This window comes from Carassius gibelio, chromosome B19 (assembly GCF_023724105.1).
Source record: "Carassius gibelio isolate Cgi1373 ecotype wild population from Czech Republic chromosome B19, carGib1.2-hapl.c, whole genome shotgun sequence".
In the NCBI taxonomy this organism is placed as follows: domain Eukaryota; kingdom Metazoa; phylum Chordata; class Actinopteri; order Cypriniformes; family Cyprinidae; genus Carassius; species Carassius gibelio.
In genome coordinates, this window is record NC_068414.1 from 20,832,167 (window position 1) to 20,858,686 (window position 26,520).

Here is a 26,520-nt window from a genome sequence, read left to right on the forward strand (position 1 = left end):
GGCAAAGGGACTTTTCTGTGAAGACAAAGGTTTAAAGCCCTTCCCCCTTAGGAATTTCAGTCTGGTTTCACTGGCTGGGGGGGGAAGTCAATGCAAGTATTTAACTTGATCTCCTGGGTTTACATGTGATGTCCAGCGTTGCATTCCAATCACGAACAATAAATTTGACAATCTCTTCTTCGAATTAAAATTGTCAATAATTGTTATATTGGTGTAAATGTTGAAAGCTGTTGTGTGAACAAGTTGGTTGGTTGGTTATCTTGCTTGGTTCTTGTGGCACTAGAACTGATTTATGACTTCCTGAGGAATTTGGCTCTCGTTTCAATGCACACAGCTCTGATAGACTCTTTGATTTGTCTGATTTGACTCATTTCTGCTACAATATATTGCCAGGCATATCAATTATTATGTCTACCTTTTGTAGTCATGTGCAGGTAATTTTAAAACATTATGAATGTAATCATGATTCTGCAACATAAAGATATCCTGCAATTCTTCTGTCAAATGCCAGATCAGATGTTTACCAGAATGTATGAGCTGCTCTCATCCATACAATTCAATTGAGAACCAGAGGGTTTCAAGCTCCAAAAAGCACCATGAAAGCATGATAAAAGTACCTTATGACTCACACACCATTTTCTACTTCTTCTGAAGCCACATGGTAGCTCAGTGTGAGGAACAAAGGTTGAGTAAATGATGGCAGAATTTTCATTTTCGGGTGATCTATTCCTTATAATGGCTTTGTTTTGCTCGGATGAGCTCCACGCTAATCATTTCAACAGCTTTCATAAGAATATTTCTTAACTTCTCTTTGCCAATTAATTTCAAGCATTTCAGTTTCCAATTGAATAAAGGATTGTGCATTGGTAAAGACTGTCTCTTTCCTAAGGAGTAAATAATCATATCTAAAATGACGATTAAATTAGAGCAGCCCTGCACACTGAGGGTGACATTAAGATAACACACAGATAACATCTCCACACAGGAGCGATGTGTTTGTAATCAAATTCACTCAATTTCAGCCACACGCTCCAGTGAAAGAGCTCGCGAGGAAAAGCAATGGGCACCTCAGCAAAGATAAACGGCGGCCAACGTAGTATGATTTACAACATATGAATGGATAAATATTTCAATTTAAATGCAAAACATTAAACTGGCACAGGCAGTCGATCAATGCAAGCATTCCGTAACATACTTCTTTAGGGTTCATAAATAATAGCCCATGCAATTACTCCTCTTCAAATGAAGTTTTAAAGCTGCCATTGCACGGCTTACGTCTTTATAGTAATGTTTGGATTTCCTAAACCTTGTGTTATTCTTGTTCTTAATGTAATTGCTTCTGTCTTTTGCATCATCAAGCTGACAGATATCTGCAGCACGATAGTTTCTCAAGATCTTCATTCCGGCTCCTCTGTGGGTTTCTCCATTTACAACCTCTTGGTCCATCACAGATATCGTCACTAGATACTGAATAATGCTGTATGCAAACTTAACATAGCCGTGAAGGTGTATTTTCAATGTAAGATTATAAGCACAAAGGTTACATGACTAGAACATACATTCAAGTTATCTAGTGTAACATTATCAAAACTATAAATTGTTTATGGAGCATTTTTCTGAAACATTTTATTTTTAAATGTACACACTTACTAGAGAACACACAGTAGTAACATTTCAGTAATCTTTGCAAATTAATAAAATGGAATGTTTCCTTTAATATTGTCTTTAACATTGACAGTGTTTTTTTTTTAACATTTAGAGAACATATTGAAATACTCATTACTTAATAGGAATATATAATTGGGAATAATACGTTCTTAGAAAATTATTTTGTTAATTGGGCAAGTCTGGGATTTATTATGTTGAGTAAAATATACTGTAAATTATTTTTATAATTACACATTTTTGTTTTCTGTTTTAAGATATTTAAAAATGTTATTTAAAAATGTCTTCAGTGTCATATTATCCTTTAAAAATAATTTTTAGTATGCCGAGTTTGTGCTTGAGAAACATTTCTGATTATAATCAATGTTGGAAATAATGCTTAAAATTTTTGTGGAAACCATTTTCAGAATGTTTTTTTTTTTTTTTTTTTTTTTTTTAATGAATAGAAAGTTCAAAAGAACAGTATTTATTTATGTTTGTGACAATGCACATGTCTTATGGTCAGTTTTGATTAATACTGTATATTATAATATATTAAGCATTAATAATGCAGTACACAGCAATTCATAAACTGCACCATAGATGCAGAATAATGCATTATTAATAAAAAATACAAATAAATAAATAGCACTTACTGACAGATATGTGCTCCTGCACAATCATATTCTCCTTGTATGAAACATTAATTTAATTCTTTGGCAATATCACACACATGTTGTCAACAACGGAAAATGCTGGCAATAGAATGGTGACAGTGATGATGACGATGATGCTTATGATGATATCCGAAAAGTGTTTTGATGCAAATGGATAAAAAACTGTGGCTTTCCAGCACAATACAGTGCCATTTGTCATCGGGCAAGGACAGTCGTAATCATCCCTTGCGCGTGCCTTTCCCCATCAGTCTTCCCCTCGTCGTGTATCAGGATCAATCTAGGCTCATTTATTTTAATCGTCTCCTGTTTGCTAAACTGGCAAAGTCAACAGAGGACGACAGAAATGAGCCTCGCTCTCAAAACAAGCCAAAAACAACATTTCCAGTCTTATAATATGGTTCTTGTTATTTAACGTACAATATGATAGATTCAAGACTTGTTTCAACCTTAAATGTGTCTTTAAATGTAAATTAAATTTTGGTCATTTTCTTTTCTAACAACGTTTAGAAAAAAAGGTAATGAAATGAATTATTAAACATCGTGTTTGAACTACAAGACAGGCCCAACCATAGTTATAAAAGTAAAGACTCATTATATTGAGAACTAGAGTGACCCTATTAAATATAGCTTAACAGTGTAACATTTATCAAACAAAACAGAGTCAAGTAAGTTAAATTAAATTTAAATTAATTTTCTAATTTCAAGTAAGTTAAATTCACAGCAAGCCCATGACAGTCTAACAGAGAGAGATGAGAATCTATTTACATCATTTTAACAGTGTGTAAAAAAAAAAAAAAAAAAAAAAAAAAACGGTTAATATTCAGTGTAGCATCAAGATTTAGGGAGAAATATAAGTGATAACCCTTACTGCCTCTTGATGCATTTTTCAACTCTTGATGCAACTCTACTGTATATCAATCAACAACACAGTGATTAAAATGATAGTTCAACCCAAAATTAAAATTTGATGAAAATTCACTCACCCATCTAAGATTCTCATTTGTAAGTCGCTTTGGATAAATGTAGAGGAGCTTGGTTCTCAAATAGAACAGAATACATCACTTGTTCACCAATGGATCCTCTGCAGTGAATGGGTGCCGTCAGAATGAAAGTCCAAACAGCTGATAAAACATCACAATAATATATAAGCGAGCACCATTTACAAGCAAAAACAGTTCTAAACAACATATCAGTGGATTTTGGTGTGAGAGGGCAGCAAGTGATGGACTTCCGAAGGCCTCGTTAGCTATTATGGACTATTATTTTTTTTCGATTTTTTTAATAACAAATAATGAAATGAATGAGTGAGTGAAATAGCCTATAGTTTTAAAACCACGACGCAAAATGTAAACAACACGATAACGTCGCTGATCCAACTGAAGCGGCGGTTGCTATGGTTTCCAACTCCCACTTTGTGAGTTGAACGTCAGCAAAATGTGTACACGTGATACACAATATCGTAAACGTAACACGCAGAACATGAGCTGAAGAGGCGTTCGTTGTACCTTTGTGCAAACTATCCGAACGCGAAAATCCCATAAAGTGAGTAATCGTCGCTATTATGTTATACATTTTGAAAGAGAAGAAATAGCGTCACTGAATCACCATTAGAATTTACAACATGTGATGTGAAATGAGAGAAATAAGCGTTAATAGATAGCATGAGGCTACTGGGGCTTTAGCTAGTTGGCTAACAGATGTGAAGTTCCTTTCTCCATCTTTCTACAAAACCTACAAAACACATAATATCACATATTTCAAAGAAATACGAGCAGTTTTCCACCTCATGTTTATATGATTATAATACAGTGCATTCTCGTATCTCCAGAAAGCTTCTGTTGACAGCTTGATAAAACAAACAGACTTTGTTTCTCTGTGAGCTGACAGCATCTCGGGGCATCACAGACCTGTGTGTGCTGATTTTTTTAGCCAACATAATGTGTGTGTGTGTGTGTGTGTGTGTGTGTGTGTGTGTGTTTGTGTGTGTGAGTGAGGGATTTGAAGCACAACTAAAGTCTGTCGTTATTTATTATTCGTTTCAAATAACGCATTTACACACTGAATACATTTACAGTCAGAGAACATAAGTGTGAAGATAATGTTTACATGGTGGTATGAAGGTATGAAGGTATCACACTCATAAATTGTGTTACCTATGTCAGTTACTGTATTTATATTTTTATGTATGCAGTGCAGCTTTATGACAGTTAAATAGAGTTGGTGCAAAAAGACTAATTTCCAACTAATTCCAAGTATTTGCAATCATTTAGTTAATTTTTAATTGTTTTACATCATTGTATTGTGCTTTCATATATGATATTTTAGTATTGTATTTCTTTCTAAAAAGTCTGAAAGTCTCATTGGGAATTGTTATTTCTTTATCTAGTGGATCGGGGGTCGAAGCGGCGGCAGGTGAAGCCTTTGGCTGACTCTTTGCTGGATGCTCTGGATTATGACAGCTCAGATGACAGTGATTTTGAAGTTGGAGATGCATTAGGTAAAAAAAAAAATAATCTCAAAACTTATTGTCAAATTGTGTTTTGTACACTGGGAATGTCAAAAAATGGTATTGTTGATCCGTTAAATAATGACAAGTCGTGATGACAAGTCTCATACAGTTGAGATATTCAAAACATAACATGGTTACATTTATATTTATACTGCAGCTGGCCATTTTAGACTTGGTCCCTGCATGGGTTTTCTCACCTGTCATGAAAACAGCTGCTGAGGTGGAGATGAGACCTTCATCATTACGTGCGTGCTGTTTTCCCCTGCCTGTAGATTAGACCTCCTGCAATGCTTTGCTAACACTGGAGTCACACAGGCGATGGCTTCATATCACCATGACAGACTGGAGGTTAACGCAAAGCCATCCCATCAAGCTGCTGTCAACAAAAGTGCTGAAATATCTGCAACCTGATAATGAAATTCTAACACTTTGACCCCTTTGAGTATTGAAGTTTTGCTGCATGAAAAAATTTCTGGTCAGAAATAAAATGCAGTGTCAAATTATTCTGATCTGGCAATATATCATTGTCATAGGCTGTATGAAATTATATAAATGTATCAATTACCAGCAACACTTTCAAAGTTCATGGTGGTGTTAAATGCATGGTGTGTCACATTTCATGAAGCCTTCTGTTGATGTTACATGGAAGGATGAGTTTTCATGTTTATACACTTTTTACACTAGGTTTAATTAGATTAATCACTCTTAATTAGATATTTACTCAGATTTAATCAATGTTTTCAAGATTTATTTGCAATTCAACATGTAGCATCTATGTTTACTAGGGGTGTAACGATACGCGTATTCGTATTGAACCGTTCGGTACGAGGCTTTCGGTTCGGTACGCGGTACGCATTATGTATACCGAGCGGTTCGTTGGACTAATTAATTATATTATATTATACCTTGTTGAACGCATATCATTATATTTCTCTTTTTTTTTTTTAAATATAATTAATTAGTCCAACGAACCGTTCGGTATACATAATGCGTACCGCGTACCGAACCGAAAGCCTCGTACCGAACGGTTCGTTGGACTAATTATATATATATATATATATATATATATATATAAAAAAAAGAGAAATATAATGATATGCGTTCAACAAGGTAGCCCAATAACCCAAACGATGTAACAGGCAACGCCACTGACACCCCCGAAGAAGAAAAAACATGTCAACTAATTTACGCCGACATCACCTTATTGTGTCAGTATCTGGGAAAAGACGAAAAAAAGGAGAAACATACAGGCAACAAACTATCCCCGCAGCATTTAGACACCGGTACACCATTATAGCTTACAGGGAATCCAAAGTGCTCCCAAACACCAGACCTGTTGGTTATTGGAGGATCTTCTATTTCTGGTCTGTTAAATGCATTAGACATTTTGCAACGAGCCTTCAGCGCATGCTGAGTGAGCGAGCACCTTAGGGGCCATTCACATATCGTGCTTAAAAACGCGTGGAAAACGCTAGTCGCGCCGCTTTCTCCTCCTTTCCAAAGCGCTTGGGCAGAAGCGCTCATGAGGCGTCTGTCTTTGCTAAGCAACAATGACGTGCTCTCTCCATGAGGCTCGGAAATTTCAGCAAAGGATAAATGGATTTGCAGCTCTAAAAATCGCTTGCAGTAGCTCTGCTACTAAATTTATTTCAAAATTGTAATCCATATACAACTATGATCAGCTGTTCCTTCATCTTGGCTGAGCTTTCAACGTTGTTACGGGAAAGGATGAAGCTGATTGGTTAGTTCTTGTCACATGACCCGCGCTGCGCTTGCGGCATTCTGAAAAGTTGAGATGTTTTTAAATTTTGCTGTATCTAAAACGTACCGAACCGAACTGAACCGTGATATCAGTGTATCGTATCGAACCGAACCGTGAATTTTGTGAACCGTTACACCCCTAATGTTTACATAACCAAATATAGGATGTGTTGGACAATATTTTTTATGTTGAAACAGTCACCCCAGAAGTACAAATATTTACTATAAATATTGCACATATTTAAAAAAATAATCATATTTTTACACATGCATTTATATAATAAATTCAAATGGTTATATATATGGTGAAAGTATCAGCATCTCCATAAAGGCCCCGATATACTTTAAACAAAATCGAAGAACGAACTGATATGACGTCATTTTGAACAAACTCAGGCCAAAACAGCTGACCAAAGAAGCAAACTCTCTGGGGGAGTTCGTTTGGCACCTAAACACCTTTGAGCTTCTATTGGTTTGCGGAGGTTATGCAGTTGTTGGGAGTGTTTTGAAACTCCACCTTATTTATTAGGGGTGTAACGATACGCGTATTCGTATTGAACCGTTCGGTACGAGGCTTTCGGTTCGGTACGCGGTACGCATTATGTACCGAACGGTTCGTTGGACTAATTAATTAAATTTGGAAAATAAAAAAGGTGTGTGAAATATAATGTTATGCGTTCAACAAGGTAGCCCAATAACCCAAACGACGTAACAGGCAATGCCCCTGACACCCCCGAAGAAAAAAAAACACCAACTTATATGTTTATGTTAGGCTACTCAGTCAGGCGCTCGTTCACTCAGTACGCGCTGAAGGCTCGGTACGGAGCCCCGCACGTCACCTGTAGGAGAGAAAAAACATCAATCCGTGGCGACGGTTTTGCAATCCGTCCCCTCAGTTTATAAACCGTGCTCATGAATTAATAAACTGTTCACTCGGTTTAACAAATCGTACCCAGGATTAACAAACCGTGCCCACGAATTCCCAGTCCGTGCGTTTAGATTGTGTAAACCGTACCCTCGGTTTTTGAATCCGTACCCACGAATTCATAATCCGTGCGCACGCTTTCGCAATCCATTCCCTCGGATTTGAAAACTGACACGCATTTTACACTTAACAGTGAAACATGCATCTAACTCCGGCAGGTGGGGTGAGGTGGGTGGAGCTTAGTATAATAAAATCACAAAAATAAGTCTTCATGTTAAGAAAGAATTGTACACAAGCATTTCCAAAACTGTCCAAAGGTTATTTAAAAATAAAGCAATTCACAAATTATTTTATGACAAATATTTTTACTGTCTTGTACTCATTTATTTAGCCTACAAATTAAAATTATAAAAAATAACTTTATTTTTATTTGTATCATTATTATATATTATTAAACAGGTTATGCATAAGAATCTTTTATCCAAAATAACTTACAAAAGAGGAAAAAATTACTCCAGAGTCAGTCACAATGCCAGGTTTATTGCACAATAATAATCAAGTGCTATTATAGATTATCAGCAATTGAACAAGATTTTAATGCGCATCTTTCTTATTAAATCTTTGTATTCCACCTCGTACTACACTTGATAGAGAATCACTTAAGACACTTTGCTGTAAACCTATTCCACATAATAATATTCAATAAAACTGTATGTTAACACGTAGGAGTTTGCTGCATGAATCCGTGAGTACGGTTTACAAATCCGAGGGAACGGATTGCGAAAGCGTGCGCACGGATTATGAATTCGTGGGTACGGATTCAAAAACCGAGGGTACGGTTTACAAAATCTAAGTGCACGGATTGGAAATTCGTGGGCATGGTTTGTTAATCCGTGGGCACGATTTGTTAAATCGAGTGAACAGTTTATGAATTCGTGAGTACGGTTTATAAACTGAGGGGACGGATTGCAAAACCGTCGCCACGGATTGCTTTTTTTTCTCCTACAGGTGACGTCCCGGGCTCCGTATACGGACATCACCGCAGCGAATGGTGCATTTACGTTATAGCCGCCGATATGAGACCTTACTCTGTAGTGGAAAACGCAGGTTTTAAGAACATGCTTAATGTAATTGAGCCCCATTACAATATTCCTTCACGAGCCCATTTCAGACAGACCGTAATTCCTGCTTTGTTCCAAAAAACATAAGCCCAAATAGAGAACCAATTGAGTAAAAACACACTAAATATAAAGAGTTATAGAGTTCCATATAAAAAGAGTTACATCTTTGTATTTGTTCATAACCACTACAACAATATTACATTTAATTTTAAAAAAAATTTTTATAAGGAGCTATTTTTGTTTTATACAGTATGCTGCTAAGAAAACACCATAGAAGATGGGTAAAGAATAGCTCCATCATTGTTCAATGTAAAAAAAACACATACTTTGTTAGTTTTAATAAATAAAACATTTTTAAAAAAATCAAGGAAATTTATCTGCCAATTTTTTCTTTTTGCTGTATCTAAAACGTACCGAACCGTACCGAACCGAACCGTGACATCAGTGTATTGAACCGAACCGAACCGTGAATTTTGTGAACCGTTACACCCCTATTATTTATATATATGACCTATATATATATATATATATATATATATATATATATATATATATATATATATATATATATATATATATAGGTATTTTCGTTTTTGTATTTGGATAAAAAAAAAAAAATCATCTATTTAATATCCATTTATTTCAGTTACCGCCCAATGTTGTCCAACACAACAATACATATTAAAGGCTATGAAAACAAATAAAGTTAATTTAACCATGTAAGCCTATATATTATGTGCAAAAAGGGTTCAAATTAGGGGTGTAACGATTCACCTATTTTCACGATGCGTCGATTACAAACCCTGACGATTCATATGTATCGATCTTGAAACATGATTTTTGAATCGTGAATTACGGATCTTGGACAGTAACTGATTTAAATCGCTAAAAATCGAATGAATCGCAATTTCTATAATAAATAGATTTCTATAATAAATAAAATTTCTGAATGATGCAGTGCTAATTGACATATCATTTATTACAGTACAGAAACTATAAAGTATATTTTCTACCTTATTCTGTGCAGAACATTTTTATAATTGCTAAATAAATGTAGCCTAGACAACTAAAACAATCATAAAATTGCCATTAGGAAAATATAGATTTCAAATGATTATTGTCCAGCAGTGTGTTTGATTTCTTACAGCTAATTAAAAAGTAATAAAACAAAGATAATTAAAGGGGTTAACCTATGGTTCTCTAACCATAAAGGCTGCTGTTATTTGACCCTGACTAAGCATCTAAAGAATTTAGGGAAACATTTAAATAATCCTGTGAATGCACTTAAAGAATGTGGAATCGAATCGTTATAATCAAATCAAATCGAATTGAATTGTGAATCTAATTGAATTGAATTGTTCTAAATTTGCAAAAATCGTTCTTGAATTGAATCGAAAACCTATGAATTGTGAATCTAATCAAAACGCTGCCTTCCTTAAAGATTCACAGCCCTAGTTAAAATCATTGTATTTTTTATTTAATTGATTTAAACGGGATTTAGTCATATCAAATTGCTTGTAAAAAAATATCAATATATCATACAAACTCGATATACCACCCAGCCCTACTACTGCTGCTCCTGTTTTTTCTTTCACTAAACTAATTTAATATTAAATGAAATGCCAAATGAACATACAATGATAAAACACCACGTGAAATTTAAAAAGGTATAACAATTTATCCAGTTTAATAAAATAAATCAACGGCAATAAAATAAAGTAACAAACTAGCCCCAATATTTATTTCCACTTCATGCTAAAGTTTTTAAACTTTGAGACATTCACACTTCCCATAAAGGGCTGATTATGGTTCTTTTGTATTGCAAACATGATTCTTTTCTCTGAACTGCTTCTAATCATTATTCTTTTGTCTATAATATTCTGATCATTGGGGCCCGTCTCTCACCTAGATTGCCTACACTTCATCATTTCATAGTTGTTTAGGGGATAGGCATGTGTGTTGCAATGCATATTTGCAATAATCTACACCCTGCCTCCAGCAGCGCAGGGATGTTGGAATGTTCGAAAACAGTATACCGTCGCCTTTTCAAACTTCTTTTTGCCCCCAAACAAAGAATGAAATCTATAAAGGGAATTTAATGCCTATTTGCATACACAGGTAACTGTACATAAAACTGTAAGCATAAATTAAGTTTGCATGCACAAGAAGCTTTGAAAATGTGTAAATCTCGTTTCAAGCGTAATTAAAAAATTATTTATAGCATTTTCCTGTTACTTGTGAGTGTAATTAATGTATTGTGAAACTGCAGTTTCATGCTAATGCAAAATAAACATGATATGCATTCTTTTGACTTCCATTTTTTACACCTTTACAAAGCTTCCCTTGGGCATAGAAACTTAATTTACGCTTCCTGTCTTATGTACATTTCCACACCCCCTACCCTGCATATGCAAGTCTTTTAGACATTCAATTACCTCCATAGAAAACGAACTTCGTTTGAAGCCTTAAAGCTTATCAGCAGATGGAAGCATAAAGTGCTCCAAAATCTCCTGGTAGACGGCTGCATTGACTCTGGACTTGATAAAACACAATGGACCAACACCAGTAGACTCATTTGGCAGCTAGAAAAATAAACTCTAGTGAGGAGCATTTTGCTAAATATATCAACCATATAATATTTATTATAACTTTTACTGTTCTTCAGTGCTTAATTTTTTCTTATTTTAGTTTTCTGACAGCCATTATTTAAAATAATAATAATAATAAAAATCTGTAACAAGTTGTGAAGGGGTAAATGAACTAGTTATAGCTATAACCTGTGAGAGAGAGAGAGAGAGAGCGAACAAAAGAAGGGTTATGTTGGAGCCCCATAACTCAAATTTGCTTAGGGCCCCCAAATCACTAAGTCTGACCCTGATCTGAAGTATGTTGTATTCCGCTCAAAAAAACACACTGCTAATGTAATCTCACGTACTTGTGTGTCAGGTTCAGAAGGCACTGGCAACGGGAGTGACGAGGAGGGTGCAAAGGACAGCGCTGCGGGCTCTGAGAGCGACTCTGACGCTGTTGGCTCAGCCGATGAAGAGGGCATAGATGACGAAGAGGCCAAAGAACTGAATGAAGACACCGAAGAAGAGGAGAAAGCCAAGGAGGAGTCATTTTCCGAGGAGACCAACAGCAAAGAAGCAGCAGGGACCTCCAAGAATCGCAAAAAAGGAGAAAAATCCTCAGATACAGAACCAAATGGTACTGGCATGGCGGAGGAAAGCTCGGCAGAGCCGAAAAAATGGAACCTGCGGCGGAACCGGCCCATGCTGGACTTCACTACAATGGAAGAGCTAAACGAAATGGATGATTATGACAGTGAGGATGACAATGACTGGAGGCCCACACAAGGAAAAAAGAAAGGAAAGGCATCATCTGGAAAGGAGAAAGAAGGGAGTGAGGAAGAGGAGGATGGGGGTAGTGATGAAGAGGACAATGAGGATGATGAGAACGAGACCTCTAGTAGTGACAGTGAGGAAGAAGAGAAGAAATCGAAGAGTAAAGGAGGCAAGAGCACAGGGGCGTTTGATGAGGAGGAGACCAATGACAGCCACAGCACATCACATGGGAAGGGCAATGAGGTAAAATCTCCTGATATTGCACCACCGTTGAAATGTTTAGCATCAATAAGAAATGTTTTTGAAAGGAGTTAATTCAGCAAAGATGCCTTAAATTGGTTAGAGGTGACTGTAAAGACTTTATAATGTTCCAAAGGATTTCTTTCGAACAAAGAATCCAGAAAAAAATCCATCACTGTTCTCACAAAATATTAATCAGCACAACTGTTTTTAACATTGATGATAATAAGAAATGTTTCTTGAGCAGTAAATCTAAATTTCTGAAGGATCGCGTGACACTGAAGACTGGAGTAATGGCTTTTATATTCCAGGAAGACATTACATTTTAAAATATATAAAAATAGAAATCAGTTATTATAAATTGCAACAATTTTCCAAAGTATTATTGCAGTTTTTAATGTAGTTTTGATCAAATAAATGTTTGTGAACATAAGAATCTTACAACCCTAAACTTCAATTATTCAAGTTGAATTTCAATTCAACTTTTCAATAGTAGTGTATGTAAAGATCAACAACTTATTACTTAACTAATTCGTACTCGAAACTAAAATTCTGTATTCTTCAAAATGCTCAATTTAATTTCTGCACACTTTATGGGCTTTATACTATCTAGTTATCAAAGATATATTGTGGCAGTCTTCCAAAGGTTTTCTCATTCTTGTTTGTTCAAATAATCTTACTCTAAATGTCATAACTCATACATCATGTTTATTGTTAAGATTTGAATACAATTCCACCTACAATTAATGCAAACAACTTCACAAAGTGCAATTCAGATTTGATTTATTAATAAACTAGGCGTCTGTCTCCCATAATTTACTGAAAACTGCTATGCGTGTGCCCTATTTTTCACATTGAATGCAGATCAAATCAAATAGCTGATCTGTCCACATGTTTCAATTTGTCCAAAAGTTCAGTTGTTTGGAATCGACTTGAATTCTCCAATGCAAATGTATCATTGTGCGTTTAGGAATGCACAAGCAATCAGATGATCCAGTAACTGGCTCACATGCCATCAGATTGTTGATACAAAAGAGCAATCCTTGTGAATGGGCTTATCGGAGAACTTCAGTTTATAGGATTGGCTAATCTTCCAAATCTCAGAGGTGGAATTAGAGCAGAAGTTTTGGAGTGGCTTTACTTTTTTGTCCACACTGGTCCTTTGCAGAGGAAGATATTTGGATGGTGTTGTAACATCACTTACGAGAGCTGGATTGCTAAATTATCCATTGCTTCCTCAGGACTCTCTGTTGGAACGGCCCCAGACCTGGAGCTCCCAGCGGATGGAGCATATCCTTATCTGCTGCGTGTGTCTGGGAGACAACAGCGAAGATTCGGATGAGATCATCCAGTGTGACAACTGTGGTGTGACCGTGCATGAAGGTAAAATCCCAAGCTCTGCAGTCTCACACCGAAAACTCAGCTCAAATATTGATCTCAAATGTTTGCACAAAGTTTAGAAAAATGAGTTTTAGAATAGATTTCAATATTCAGTTCATCCTTTCCCATCGCAAATCTCGGTGAACTCATATTTTACTGATGTGTAAGTGTCTAGCAGTTTTCAGACTTCATACACACATCAGTCTTCTAGACAAAGCTCACATTTATTTCAAATAATTAGCATTGTTATGCAATTCATGCACTTCATGTAAACGAGTTACTACTAATAATAAGGATGCACCTTATTTACATAGGAATTGGTACTCTTAAGATTAATAAGTAACCCTACATTTCAGGTAATTATTTGTCACTTAAATCTCAAGTAATAAATCTGTTTCTTGTTTGAGTTTGATGTGAAAATCGTCTCATGGTATGCCATACAATCGCTGTGCGCCTGTACACTAGATTGCCTTGTGTGAGGAGAATAAACACAGAACGGAGAGTGATCTTCATCATCCCACATTATTAGCTCATTGTGACTCTGACTGGTTGGTAACAAAAATCAATTACGCTTTAAACCGTCTTTTAGCGGCGGCCGTCTCATTCAGACAGGCCCGCTTAACACCAGCCAGGCTGGCTGGATCAATGTGTCACCACTAATTTTCAATTACTCACTGATTTATTTCTTTAATTATTTATTTACTGCTTGTTTTTGTGCTGATGTTCTGTTGATTTGCAGAAGCCTCACAGGTAGTACTACACGGGGGGGAAAAAAGAGTCGTAGAAGCCTGTTCTGCTTGAATTTTTTTGAGATTCAGTTTTGTGCACGTTTTAGGTATGAATGGAAATAACATTCAAAATAAATTAGCTAATTACAAATATTTTACTGGTTATGTGATCTCAAGATATGCAAAAAAAAAAAAAAAGCTTTAAATAATCTTATGAATATCCGTAGATAAATAGTTCACATTAAATCAATAATACACATCTGATGTGATTTAGTTTCATGTGGTGTGGCATAGTGCCAAAGGATGAGGATTGTTCAGAGTAAATCAAAAGGTTGCTTGTTCAAACCCCCCGAGGAACCACAGTCACTGTTGTGCCCTTGGGCAACAAGCTTAATCTCCAGAGGGATTGTCTTTGTAACAAGTAAGTCACTTTGGATTAAAGCATCTGTTAAATGACTGCTTATTTACCTGCTCGCTTGGTGAGGACGCTGCGCATTAGTTAATTACTGTACATCTACAGAACATAGGCCTGTTTGTCCTTTCAGCTCAGCACATAGTAATGATGAGTGGTTTAAGAAGTGGAAAACAAAGAATATATGCACTCAGTTTACTAAACCATGCATTGAGTTCCCCTGTACGTATTGTAATAATACTGTACTTTAAGCTACAGCATATGTTCCACCCCCAGTTGATTTCTTAATGCATGTCTCATGTGGATACTGGAAGGTTGAATCTAATGCAGAAGATATTCCTGGGAAAAATGTCACCTCAAATTCAGAGGGAAAATTAAGAGTTTGCTTTGTACAAAGCGAATTGCTATTGTGGAAAAAAAGAATCTATCAATGTCTCGTTTTATTCAATCGATGCTTTTTATGCTAAATATAAAGTAGAATTTAAAAGTTTGGGGTTGGTAATTTTTTTTTTGGACCAAAATACAGTAAATTATTAATATTGTGGGACATTATTGACATGTGTAATATTTTTGTTTTAATTTTATATTAAAATAGTAAATATACTTTAGTCTTCAGTGTCACATCCTTCAGAAATCAGTCTAATGACAATAAACATTTATTATCTTTGTAAATGTTGAAAACAGCTGCTAAAGATTTTTTTTTTTTTTTTAAGAATGGAAAGTTAAAACTAATAGCATTTATTTGAAAAAGAAGGGGTGGGGGTCATATACATTTAATCCACAAATGTTAGGGAGCATGAGCAATGGCATTTGCAAACTGATAGCAAGTTTGAGTTAAAAATGGTTAAGTCTGTCACTGACTCTGCCATCCTGGTTAGATAACCCATATACAACAGTAGTGAGTGATCCATTCCAAGCACACATTATTTCTCACGCCACACACACACACACACACACACTCCTCCACCACCTTTAGTGTCAGCTCACTGAAACAAGCTACTTCATAACCTAGCACCACTGAATCAGAGGGCAACCTTGAAGCATCCAGGAGTCCTTTACCGTGCCAAGAGCAGTGTTGCAGTGTCAACTTTCAGAGCTGCACACTTCTCAGATTCATAGACATGCAGAGACTCTCGCTCTCCTCTTCAGGAGTGAAAAGTATAAAATGCAGTGATGCTAGAGGAGTGCAGAATCTCTTCTGCAGTTCTGTTGCTTCATAAGCTGTTTGAGTCCTCCTCCTCTCACTCTCTTCTTCTCGCTTCATCAGTCCTGCTGTGGGAAAATCTGAGGACTTTTAAAAGTGGCATTATTAATACTTCACTTCATGGTACCAGTGATTTAATAGTACCAACATATATCACGGTGTAGCTGCTTTGAGTAATATTGTAGTAAAAATAATAATTTAAATAATGTTCTAATAGTATTTTATAAGAAAAATATTAATTTGGATTCAGAATAATTTGATATCATGTTACAAAACTTGTATTTTCTATTATTATTATTATGCAAATTAATAAAAGTACAAAAACAACTGCTTCAAATTGTATAACAGTGATCCACATTCAAAGTTGACAAATTCTTGCACAGAATTGTGAGAAAAAAAAATAACAATAATACAATTGCACTTAGTTAACAAAGCTGACTATGTTGGAAACGAAAGTTTAAAAAACGCAGTTTTGCTCTTAAAATGGGTAAAGCAAAATCTCTACCAATTTATTAAATTATTATTATTACTTCTTTAAACCACTGTTTACATTACCATACTGCTCAGCCTTTGACAAGTCATTCTTTTAGCTCAAATATTGTCAAAGATTGTGAATGTAAATTGATTGTAATACTTTGAAGATGTCAAACCAAGTTAAATAATAAAATGATAAAGTGCCTTGCCATTTTCTAGTTGTAATCTATCTTCCTGCGTTTGGTAATTTGTTGAGTATTTGATTCAGTATCATTAAAATGTTCTATATATAGGTTAGGTTATAAAGACAGGTCAGCCAAAAAAAAAAAAAAAAAAAAAAATATATATATATATATATATATATATATATATATATATATATATATATTTTTTTTTTTTTTTTTAATATAATTCACTCACCCTCATGTCGTTCCAAACTTGTATGGCTTTTTTTTATTTTTTTTGGGACACAAAATAATATATTTTTGCACAGTGATGGTTAAAAAATTAATGTTTTGTTACCCACAATCTCAATTCTAAGTAATGTTTTTCTCAAAATACCATCCCTTGTGTTCTACAGAAGAAAGAAAGGCAGATCCCTAGTCACAAGTCAAGTCTAACTCTTTAACAAGAGTTTTATTTGTTTGAACTGATTCAGTATTCACTTAAATGATATTTTCCTATAGATTACATCAGGACAGAGAATGGCAGCTGCTCCAAGTGGTTGGACAGCTGTTTCAGAGCAAAATTCTTGACCTGGGCCAGTCACTTGCCACCTGCTAATACCAGCTGCTCCATGGTACCACTATTCCCAGTGGAAGAAGGCATGATTGGTCCAGGAGGTGGGGTGGCCCTCATGGCTAACTGCTTCACAAATGCTCGCTTTATGTTTGTGCACTAGTTTGAAAAGGTGACCTTTAGACAAGTGCCACTGAAAAAGGTGCAAATTCCGTAGTGCTCTTCGCACACAGACAAAAGTAAGGCATGCAGGTAGTTTGCTGTCCCAGCCTAGGGATCGGCTGCTGTTTCTTCACGTCAGCTATTTTGGGTCAGGCTGCTTCCACGAAAGCTATAGAAAAAAGTCTGTTTTCGGCAGGGTGTCGCAGTAAAAAATGGGTTGTCACGTCTCAAGCTGCGGGGTGCATGGGTGGCTGTTGAAACAAAGGATTTAGATTCTAATCTGTCTATTTACCGAGAGAAAGTTCAAGTGGCAGTTTTGCTTAACATTGCACTATTTGGATAACTCCACTAGGCATCGAGATTTGGAAATGTTATTGGGAAGAAGCCAAGAAAAGTGGAATGATAAAGTAATGGAGCAAAGGGGCCACAAGAGCAGCACCAAAGATAAGAGACAAGCTGTCATCCTTAGATGCGTGCAAGTGTCTCGCAGCTTGACTCTGAAGCTCGGCAGTCTGTGGAGGCTGTGACCTCGCATATGGCCTCACTCAAACTCTAAAGGGAAAGACTCTATCAGAGAAAAGCGCTGGAGACTTATCTTCAGTCAGAACAGAGGGGAAGACTGGAGCCTTTTGGTTCCAGTAGTTGACACGCATTTCCCTTCTGACCTCAAACTAGTGCTCGCACAATGCTTTTGATTAGCATCTAACTCTAACGCGACCAATTTGCACGCTCGTCATTACCAGAGAAGTGTTAAAAGAGGATCTCGTCACCATACTTGATCTGGTCTGCAATGGCTATTCAGGCTAATTATGAATCCTTGTTTTCTGCCACCGACTTGTTTGTTGTTTTTATGTCCTTTAGTAGTTCATTAAAACAAAAAGTGGAATTTTACTGGCTGTGTTGTAATGGTCGCCACTGTCATTCAGTGGAATGAGTTTATTAAAACCGTTCCCCAGTAAAAAGCATCACATCGTTCAGTAATGGCTTTGCACTCATTGAAACACCAATTACCATGCTGCTGGTATTGATTTCAGTAAGACCCTAATGAGTTCTGGACCGTAAAGTTAATTATTTCCCCAAACATGTGCAATTCATTTAAGTTGGTTACTTGCTTAAATGTTTTTTTTTTGGTCAAATGAAGTCCTCAGAGAATATTGTTTTGTTTTTATTTTTTTCATGTTGTTTCCTGCTTTGTCTCACTTTGTTATCTTGAAAGTTAGTCCAACTTGCATATCCAAATTTATGCTTGTTTAATATTCATTAAAATAAGCATGAACAATTCATTTTTCAAAAACAGATAACTGTTTTTTTTTTTTTTGCATTCCAAATAAAGGGGCCAATATGATGCGATTTATACTTTTCTTTTCTCTTTGGAGTGTTACAAGCTCTTGGTACATAAAGAAGATCTGTAAAGTTCCAAAGTCTCAAATCCAAAGAGGTATTCTTTATAAAATTTTAGAGTCAACCACACCTACCTAAAAAGGCTCATTCTAACATGCCCCCACATGTCTATGTCACAATGTGGGAAGATTTGCATAACACCGCCCAAATGTTCAAGCAAAGAAAGAAGTTGTAAATTAGATTTTTGCTGATGTATTGCTGTTGCCGCTGCCGCCGTTGTTGGGATGTTGTGTTTTCATTGTGAAAGTGAAACAACTTTGTTTGGCCTTCCAATAGAGGACGATATCCGCTTAGTCATGCCTAGAGCTGATCCATGCTGGTCACTGAGGAAATGCATCAGCTTCTAGCTGTGAATCGTCGGATTGGCTTTCACCGTGGATGAAGCAGATTTCAGCCTGGGGTGATGACATCCGCCGGCCCCGCTGTTCTCAAGCCCACTGGCCGCTGCTCACTCAGCCTGCCGTGTGTGACCCTGTGTTTCATTGTGAAAGTGAAACTACTTTGTTTGGCATTCCAGTAGAGGACACAGCTAGAAATCAGTGGTAAAGTTGTATTTACAACACTGTTCCAGAACAGTGCAACCCAAATATTCAGATGTGTGCAGCACATTTTTACGAGAGGTCTCAGTTCAAACTTTGCAAAGACAGTCTGGCGCTTCTGACTCACAGCCTGTAAGTATGTTTTTTATATTTAAAGAATTTTCTATTGAGCATAACCGTATGTTAAGGGGTGTAAAATTTCCATTACATGCTAGAGGTATTTTAGCCAATCACAATGCATTGGATAGCTGGCCAAAAGGTTTTCAGAACGATGAGCTTTGTAAAAATCGACGCGTTTCAGAAAGGCGGGCTATAGAGGAGGAACAATAATGTACATTATGTGGAAAATAATGTGTTTTTTCAACCTTAAACCAAATACCGTATTTCCGGACTATAAGTCACACTCTTTTTCATAGTTTGGCTGGTCCTTTGACTTATAGTCAGGTGCGACTTATTTAACAAAATTAAATTTACATGAACCAAGAGAAATTAACTAAGACCATGTCAACCAATATACAGACAACTACATCAGTATATCATCATAAACAGATGAGAAAGAAACACATATACAGTATTTTTGCTTAAAGAGACGACAGCCTAATAACCGCGCTGCCTGTCATTAATGTTAATCAAAGAATTAACAAAAGAAAATCATTCACTGATCTCGACTGAATATTTTTAATAACTTTAATTGATTAATCTATTTTATTTATAAAAAGAAAACTATGCAGTGTTTTAAAACTTTTAATTACAGTTTCTGTACCTGAAATTTTGTTTAGTTGTATTTATGATATTTACTTATCTTTAACATTTTAATATTTGAAATTTATATTATCTAGTTGTTTTTGAAATTGTATTTTTTTAAAGCACAGGCAAAAATTCCTCTTGCAGTGTTTTGTAGGCTGCTGATTTTTGCTCGTTATTCAGCTACAACAGAATGCTTTGTAAAAAGACAATACATGTTTGACATCTATATGTTCAACAATTTTTTTAAAGAAATTTATATTGGATTTTTTATCTTATTGGAATCGCAACTAGGAATCGATAAGAATCGGAATCGATAATATTCAAACGATACCCAACCCTAGTAAGAAATGTTACGAACATAGATAAAATAACTGCTGATAGTGAGCTATGATGTCAGATCACTGATATCTCACCTTTAATAGTCAATCATATTTACAGTACAAACCTTTTCAGTGAACTATGAGGGCAAAAAAAATAAATAAACAGAAACAAAATAATCGTTCATTAATCGTAATCGATGTAAAATGTTCAGTTAATCAAGGTTTTTGATTTTAGGCCATAAGCGTCCAACCCTAGTTATACTTCTAATTCTTTTCATGCTGTCATATAAACGACCAGTCTCACAAAGCCTCACAAGTCTCAAATACAACAAAACACAGTTATTCTCTCTAAAAATAAAAAATAAAAATAAAACAATTACTGATTCATTCATTAACGGAATAGAATGTCATATATATATATATATATATATATATATATATATATATATATATATATATATATATATATATATATATATATATATATAATATAATTGGAATGGCTCCTAGTATAATATAATGTAATTTGTAACTTTGTACAGTAGATCTAGTGTATTTTGGAAAACATTGTTTACTTCTTTACTCTTAAAACTTGGTCTAGTCCAAACCAGTCTAAAACAAATGATTGGAGACTAGTCTGTTTTGCTTTTAGCTGTGTATTTGGTTACAGGAAAAAGGCCTTGATTTAATTTTTTGTTATGACAGTTTTTGTGATAGGTCTATGTTTTGGGAGCACAGTGAGAGGCTTTGTGTGCTGAACTGCCTTAGTTTTATGAATATGTTTCTCATCAGAATTTAAAAAAAAGTTTTGCTTCCAGGTATTTGCTATGTGGAGTGTAGCAGGATGTATTGAAACCACTTTGCACATGTATTTCACATTGGTACACCTGGTAGAAGAACTCACATTAATTGCTAAATTCAGGTTAAGTATTTTGCTCAAGGTTAAAAAAAACATCTGATCTTTCAGTCCTTAGACCATAAGCACTGTTCCCTTGCTCCTGTTAAAGTTTCAGCTTGCCTTCAAGGTGGATTGTATTATCACAATGAATGAACAATGGCTGCTGGGTTGCGGCTCTCTGCCTCAGACGGTGTGTCTGTGGGTTTACAAGGTACCAAACTGCCAAAAAGACACTTTAGGCCTAGTGCTTATTGGCTAGAATAAGTTACAGTGTGGTGAAAAAAAGTATTTGAGTTTCTTCTGTTGTCTGTTCTTGTTTCTAAATAGTTTCCATTGTTCATGGAATGAGTCTCATTGTCGCATAATATAATCAATTAGAGAATATGAGAATATTTAGCCATCTATGCGTCACCTCAAGTTAAAGTATAATTGGGTGATGCAGGAGATCAATCATCCCAAATACAGAATCAAGTTCATATCTGAATGTCTAAAATAATCAGATTTAAAGTCTGAGTTGCCAAAGGACTTTGGAAAGGATGTGAAAGGACCCAAAAACATTTTACCGTTGTGCTTTTAGAAATGCTCTTAATCCCAGGGTGCTTCAGAAGTTTATTGAACTATATAGTTTGAGTTGGTTTAAATAAAAAGCATCTGATTGTGTAATGTTGTAAAGGAATGAAAGCCTGAAAAATTTTGTTTTTAAGTATGTAATGTGTTAGCTACAATAGCTACATGCCAGAATAGTGAAATACTTTTGACTTTCATTGACTATTGAAACAAAGCATTTCAAACACTGCTGAATAAACCCGCAAATGCAAGCCTTTGTTCTTAAAAAGATGCCTTGCTGAAGAACAGCTGAATCACATTGGTTTCGTCCCAATACAAAACCAGCTTCACAATTAAACAAGTATTAAATTAAAATGTTATCTGGTTTGATAGAACCTTGAATTTTTTTTCATTTAATTTCTTTTCACTCACCTCTTAATGAGGAAATGATTTATTCCACGCATTGCTGGTTATGAAAATGATTGTATTGTTTTGTTAAAGAGAGAGTGCTGGTTTTCAAAAGGCATTTTTTTTTTTAGTAACTGTGAATCAGTTTTGCTGATTTACATCAAAGCAGCTGCCATTCATAGCTTTTACCTCCTTTCTCTCTTTCTCATCTTCCAGGTCTTTGAGCTTTAATTGGCCCTATTCATTCATTCATTCATGTGCCATCCCCCCAACTCGATTCTGTTGTTCCTCTCTGTGATCCTGCTTTGAATGCTGACTTGGCTAATATTTGAACTATTGAATAAATCGACTTCATCCTGGATGAAAAATATAGCATTTAGGGAAGAAACGGAGTGAATATAACTGAAATGCATCACTGCGCTAAACGTTTACTCATTAATCATTTGACAAAGACAGAAAGAGTCAAAGAACTTCATATTAAGTCAATGTTCTGGCTTCAATATGAAGTAAAAGTTGCAGTTGTTGATTACTATAATTTTGACTTTTTTTTTTTTTTTTTTTTTTAAGTGGTCAGAGTCTTACATTAAACTTTAAAATATACTAGTTATAGCCACAAGTATAGCATAGCCAAATCATTATTTACTTAACATTTTTGACAACTTATTTTTAATTAAATAATTGAATTTTTTTCATGAAAAGAAATGCTACCATTTAAAAGTTTGGGGTCAGTAAGATTTACTTATTTTTAAAAAAAAAATATTTATTGAGCAATGATGAAGAGTGACAGTAAGGAGTTTAATATTGTTACAATTACTTTTGCATTGTTATATTTTAAAGATTAAAATAATTGCTATTCTTTAGAGCAACAATCATATGGACAAGACTGCACAAAATCAGCAAATTAGAATGATTTCTGAAGGATCATGTGACAATGAAGACTGAAAGCTGAAAATTTAGTTTGCCATAACAGGAATAAATTATATTTTAAAATATATTCAAATGCAAAAAATTAATAAATAATAATAGTAATATAATATTTTACAGTATTACTGCTTTTATTTGTATTATTGATCAATGCAGCGTAATGGCGCTTTTCCATTACCAGTACCAGCTCAACTCGACATGACTCGCCTCGGCTCGGCTCGCTTTTCACTTGTGTTTTGCATTGTAGATAGTACCTACACAATAGTTGGTCATCATAGCGATGCCGCAGGAAAACTGCCGTGAGTAATCTTCTACGCGACACACACCCGCTACCCACACAGGATACTCCGTCTGCCACGTGCACTGATGACAAAGTGAATAGTGACGATTCTCTCTGACCAATCAGCAATCTACCGTGTTTTCACGTCACATTTTAGTATTGCCTCAGCTCGCTCGGAACCGTCAAGCCGAGTCGAGGCGAACTGGTACTTAAGTCTGGGGTATATGGTCTTAAGTCACTGGGGTATATGAAGTAAAGAAAGATCATGTTCCATAAAGATATTTAGTAAATTTCCTATTTTAAATATATTAAAGCAGATTTTTTTTCTTCATTTGGACAACTTTAAAAGCAATTTTCTCATTATTTTGATTTTTTTTGCACCCCTCAGATTCCAGATTTTCAAATAGTTGTATCTCAACCAAATATTGTATATATATATCCTAACAAACCATACATCAATGGACATCTTATGTATTCACTTCTCAGATGATGTATAAATCTCAATTTTGAAAAATTGACCCTTATGACTGGTTTTGGGGTCCAGGTTCACACTTGCTTATATTAGATTATTTCAAAAACATAAAATCGTACCTCAAAAATATGTGATAACCACTGCAGCCTTTAAACGCTTTGGATACTGGTTCCATTCAATTCTGTTGTAGGTCCCTGTAGATGACCTTTGTGCAAGTATATCACAATCTCTTCAAGGATTAATTTGCTTGAAGTCAGAACTGTATTAAGTTATTTTGTTCCCTTTGGCTATTAGAGATGCAAATAAACCCAACTCGCTGTCATTTTTATAGTATGCTGATAAATGATTGCATACCGTCATTGTTTGCACATCATAAGAGTGAAGTTGAACACCTAATGAATAGATTGATGAAGAACACACACACACACACGTGTACACAATACCAGCAGTCTTTGCCTCTTTGTCTGATTTCAGTTATACTCTGACACATACACACACCAGCCTAGCCTGTTAACTCATTCTGAAGCCAATCTCGAACCTTCCTCCATTAAATCTTAAAAGCGTTCCTCTTGATTTTGTCACCACCCTTCCCCAGGTCGCTCTTTAACTGCCAAGCTCGTCATTTCTGACAAGGATAATCTTCTCCTCAGGGATTATGAAGCTCTCCTATAGTCATCACTTTTTTTCCAGCTTAGCTCATATTAGCCAGCACCCTGTGGCTTAGCAGGTCCAGCTTTGTATCTGAGTTCAAAAGGAACATCGGAGATTTGTTTGACGGTTCAGCAGTAAGTCCGTTAAACCAGCAAACTGATCATTGCGAGCTCCAGCCCCATGGTTCAAAGCCCAGTCAGTAATACGAACCCAACTGTTGCCAGCAGTGTTCCCATAATACCTTTCTTTAAGAAAATAAACGTCAGTCTGGGCATCGTAATGGCACCCATTACGACTTGGTTCAAAATGACTGCAAGATGAGGATACGAAAGCCTCTTATTTGCTCCCACTGGTGGTGTGCTCTTCACATGCTCTAGGGTTACCTGTGTTTCCTCTTGGAAAAAGTGACCTGGATGATTCTAGCAACCATAAGCATATTTCACTTCACGAAATTGCACACCCTAATTTCCCACCTCAGCTTTAATATCTACCACTCCCAAGTTCTGCTGTGTTTATCACCACAAACCTAGAAGTTTGAGCCTGCCGTTTGGGACTCAAGAGAAAAGCCATGTTTAAGCATTCTCTGCACATTTTGCTGTTTGGGTCTTTTGTGGCGAGTATGCAAAGTACCTGAACTTTTATTTGCTTGTCTCTCTCTCCATTTCTCCAATGCCCGGGGGCTGGTTTGCTGTATTAGGAAGAGGAACGTTATCTCTGCAGTGTTGAGAAGCAGCTGATTGCGGCACTTATTGGTGGCATGGAGCACGTTTGCTGAGTGTAATAGGCGTCATGGTACTGTAACCTGATCAGCACAGTAATTGTCTTGGCAACCTCAGGAAATTAAGGGGACAGCATTAAAATGCTTTCGTTGGCCCAATGCTTCCATCTTTGACTTGTGATGCTACAATTTGATCAAATGGCCTTATTATTAGCTTTGTCTGGGAAAAAGTTTTAGCAACAAAAGCATTCTGTGCTCTAGATTTCTTCCTTTTTTTGACATGGTCATGCACACTTGCTACATCAGGCAGCTTAGCACTAAGGTTATTTTCTGCTATAGTTTAGATTTTAAAATGCCCTTGCAACATTTTCACATTTCTTCCCAAACAAATAATCTGCCAGATTTACAAAAAACAAGCAAACAAACAAAACAATACTTTTTAAAAATTATTATCATTATCATGAAGTATTGATGTTTCTTTCTTTGCCAAAGTTGGCAAGACCATTCTCCGTGAGAACACAAGTCCGTTCTTTGAGTTCTTGGAATTGTGAAACAACCTTTCTTTTCTTTTTCTTTTTTTCCCAGGTTGTTATGGTGTCGATGGTGAAAGTGACTCTATCATGAGCTCAGCCTCAGAGAACTCGACAGAACCGTGGTTCTGTGACGCGTGCAAGAATGGCGTCAAACCCAGCTGTGAGCTCTGTCCCAGTCAGGACGGCATCTTCAAAGAAACTGATGCGGGGAGGTGAGTTTTAACCGATGCTTGGTCTGATATTATCCTTTATCATCATTAGCACACTCATTAAAGGCACAGCCATCCCTGTCACACCTTTCATGCTTCAGTTACTCCTTTAATTATTCTATATTTGTTAAAAAGTTTTTATTCCACCCTCTGCGATAAGATGCTGGAAAAATGCTCAAAAAAGAGTAATACTTGAAGAGGCACAGGTATGACTGCAGGAAGAGTGAAGGAGAGAAAAAGTGGTAGATTTGGTTAGGAGGGAGAGGAAGAGAGAGGCGTCTGAAGCGTGAAGACTCAAGCCACGTTATCACTGATAGTGCTCCTCAACCCGCCTGCACCCAAATTTGCTACTTCACTAGAGCATGAAAAACACAGCAAATTAAAGTGTGGAGCGTGCGCTCACCAAAGATGGATATCTTTATATTGGACTTCGGATTCTCCTTCCTAAAGTCTGCATTTGAAATGTTGTCACACCGACTGGTCAAGTTAGAGTACATTTGAACCTGTATCTGAATGGCTTAAGGGTCATAGCATTTCTTCAAGGAATAGTTAATA

At 35.9% G+C, this 26,520-nt stretch overlaps 1 protein-coding gene across 2 annotated transcripts in view; it reads left to right on the forward strand.

Annotated features, from left to right (window-relative positions):
- Positions 1-3,739: 3,739 nt before the first annotated feature.
- LOC127979050 (PHD finger protein 14) overlaps positions 3,740-26,520 on the forward strand; it is a 91,444-nt gene continuing 68,663 nt past the window's right edge. For both annotated transcript variants that reach the window (XM_052584167.1, XM_052584168.1), the window contains exons 1-5: positions 3,740-3,863; positions 4,708-4,818; positions 11,584-12,224; positions 13,463-13,604; positions 25,809-25,968. In XM_052584167.1, coding sequence (XP_052440127.1) covers position 3,863; positions 4,708-4,818; positions 11,584-12,224; positions 13,463-13,604; positions 25,809-25,968 — 1,055 coding nt within the window. In that variant the 5' untranslated portion in view covers positions 3,740-3,862. The remainder of the gene's footprint in view (positions 3,864-4,707; positions 4,819-11,583; positions 12,225-13,462; positions 13,605-25,808; positions 25,969-26,520) is intronic.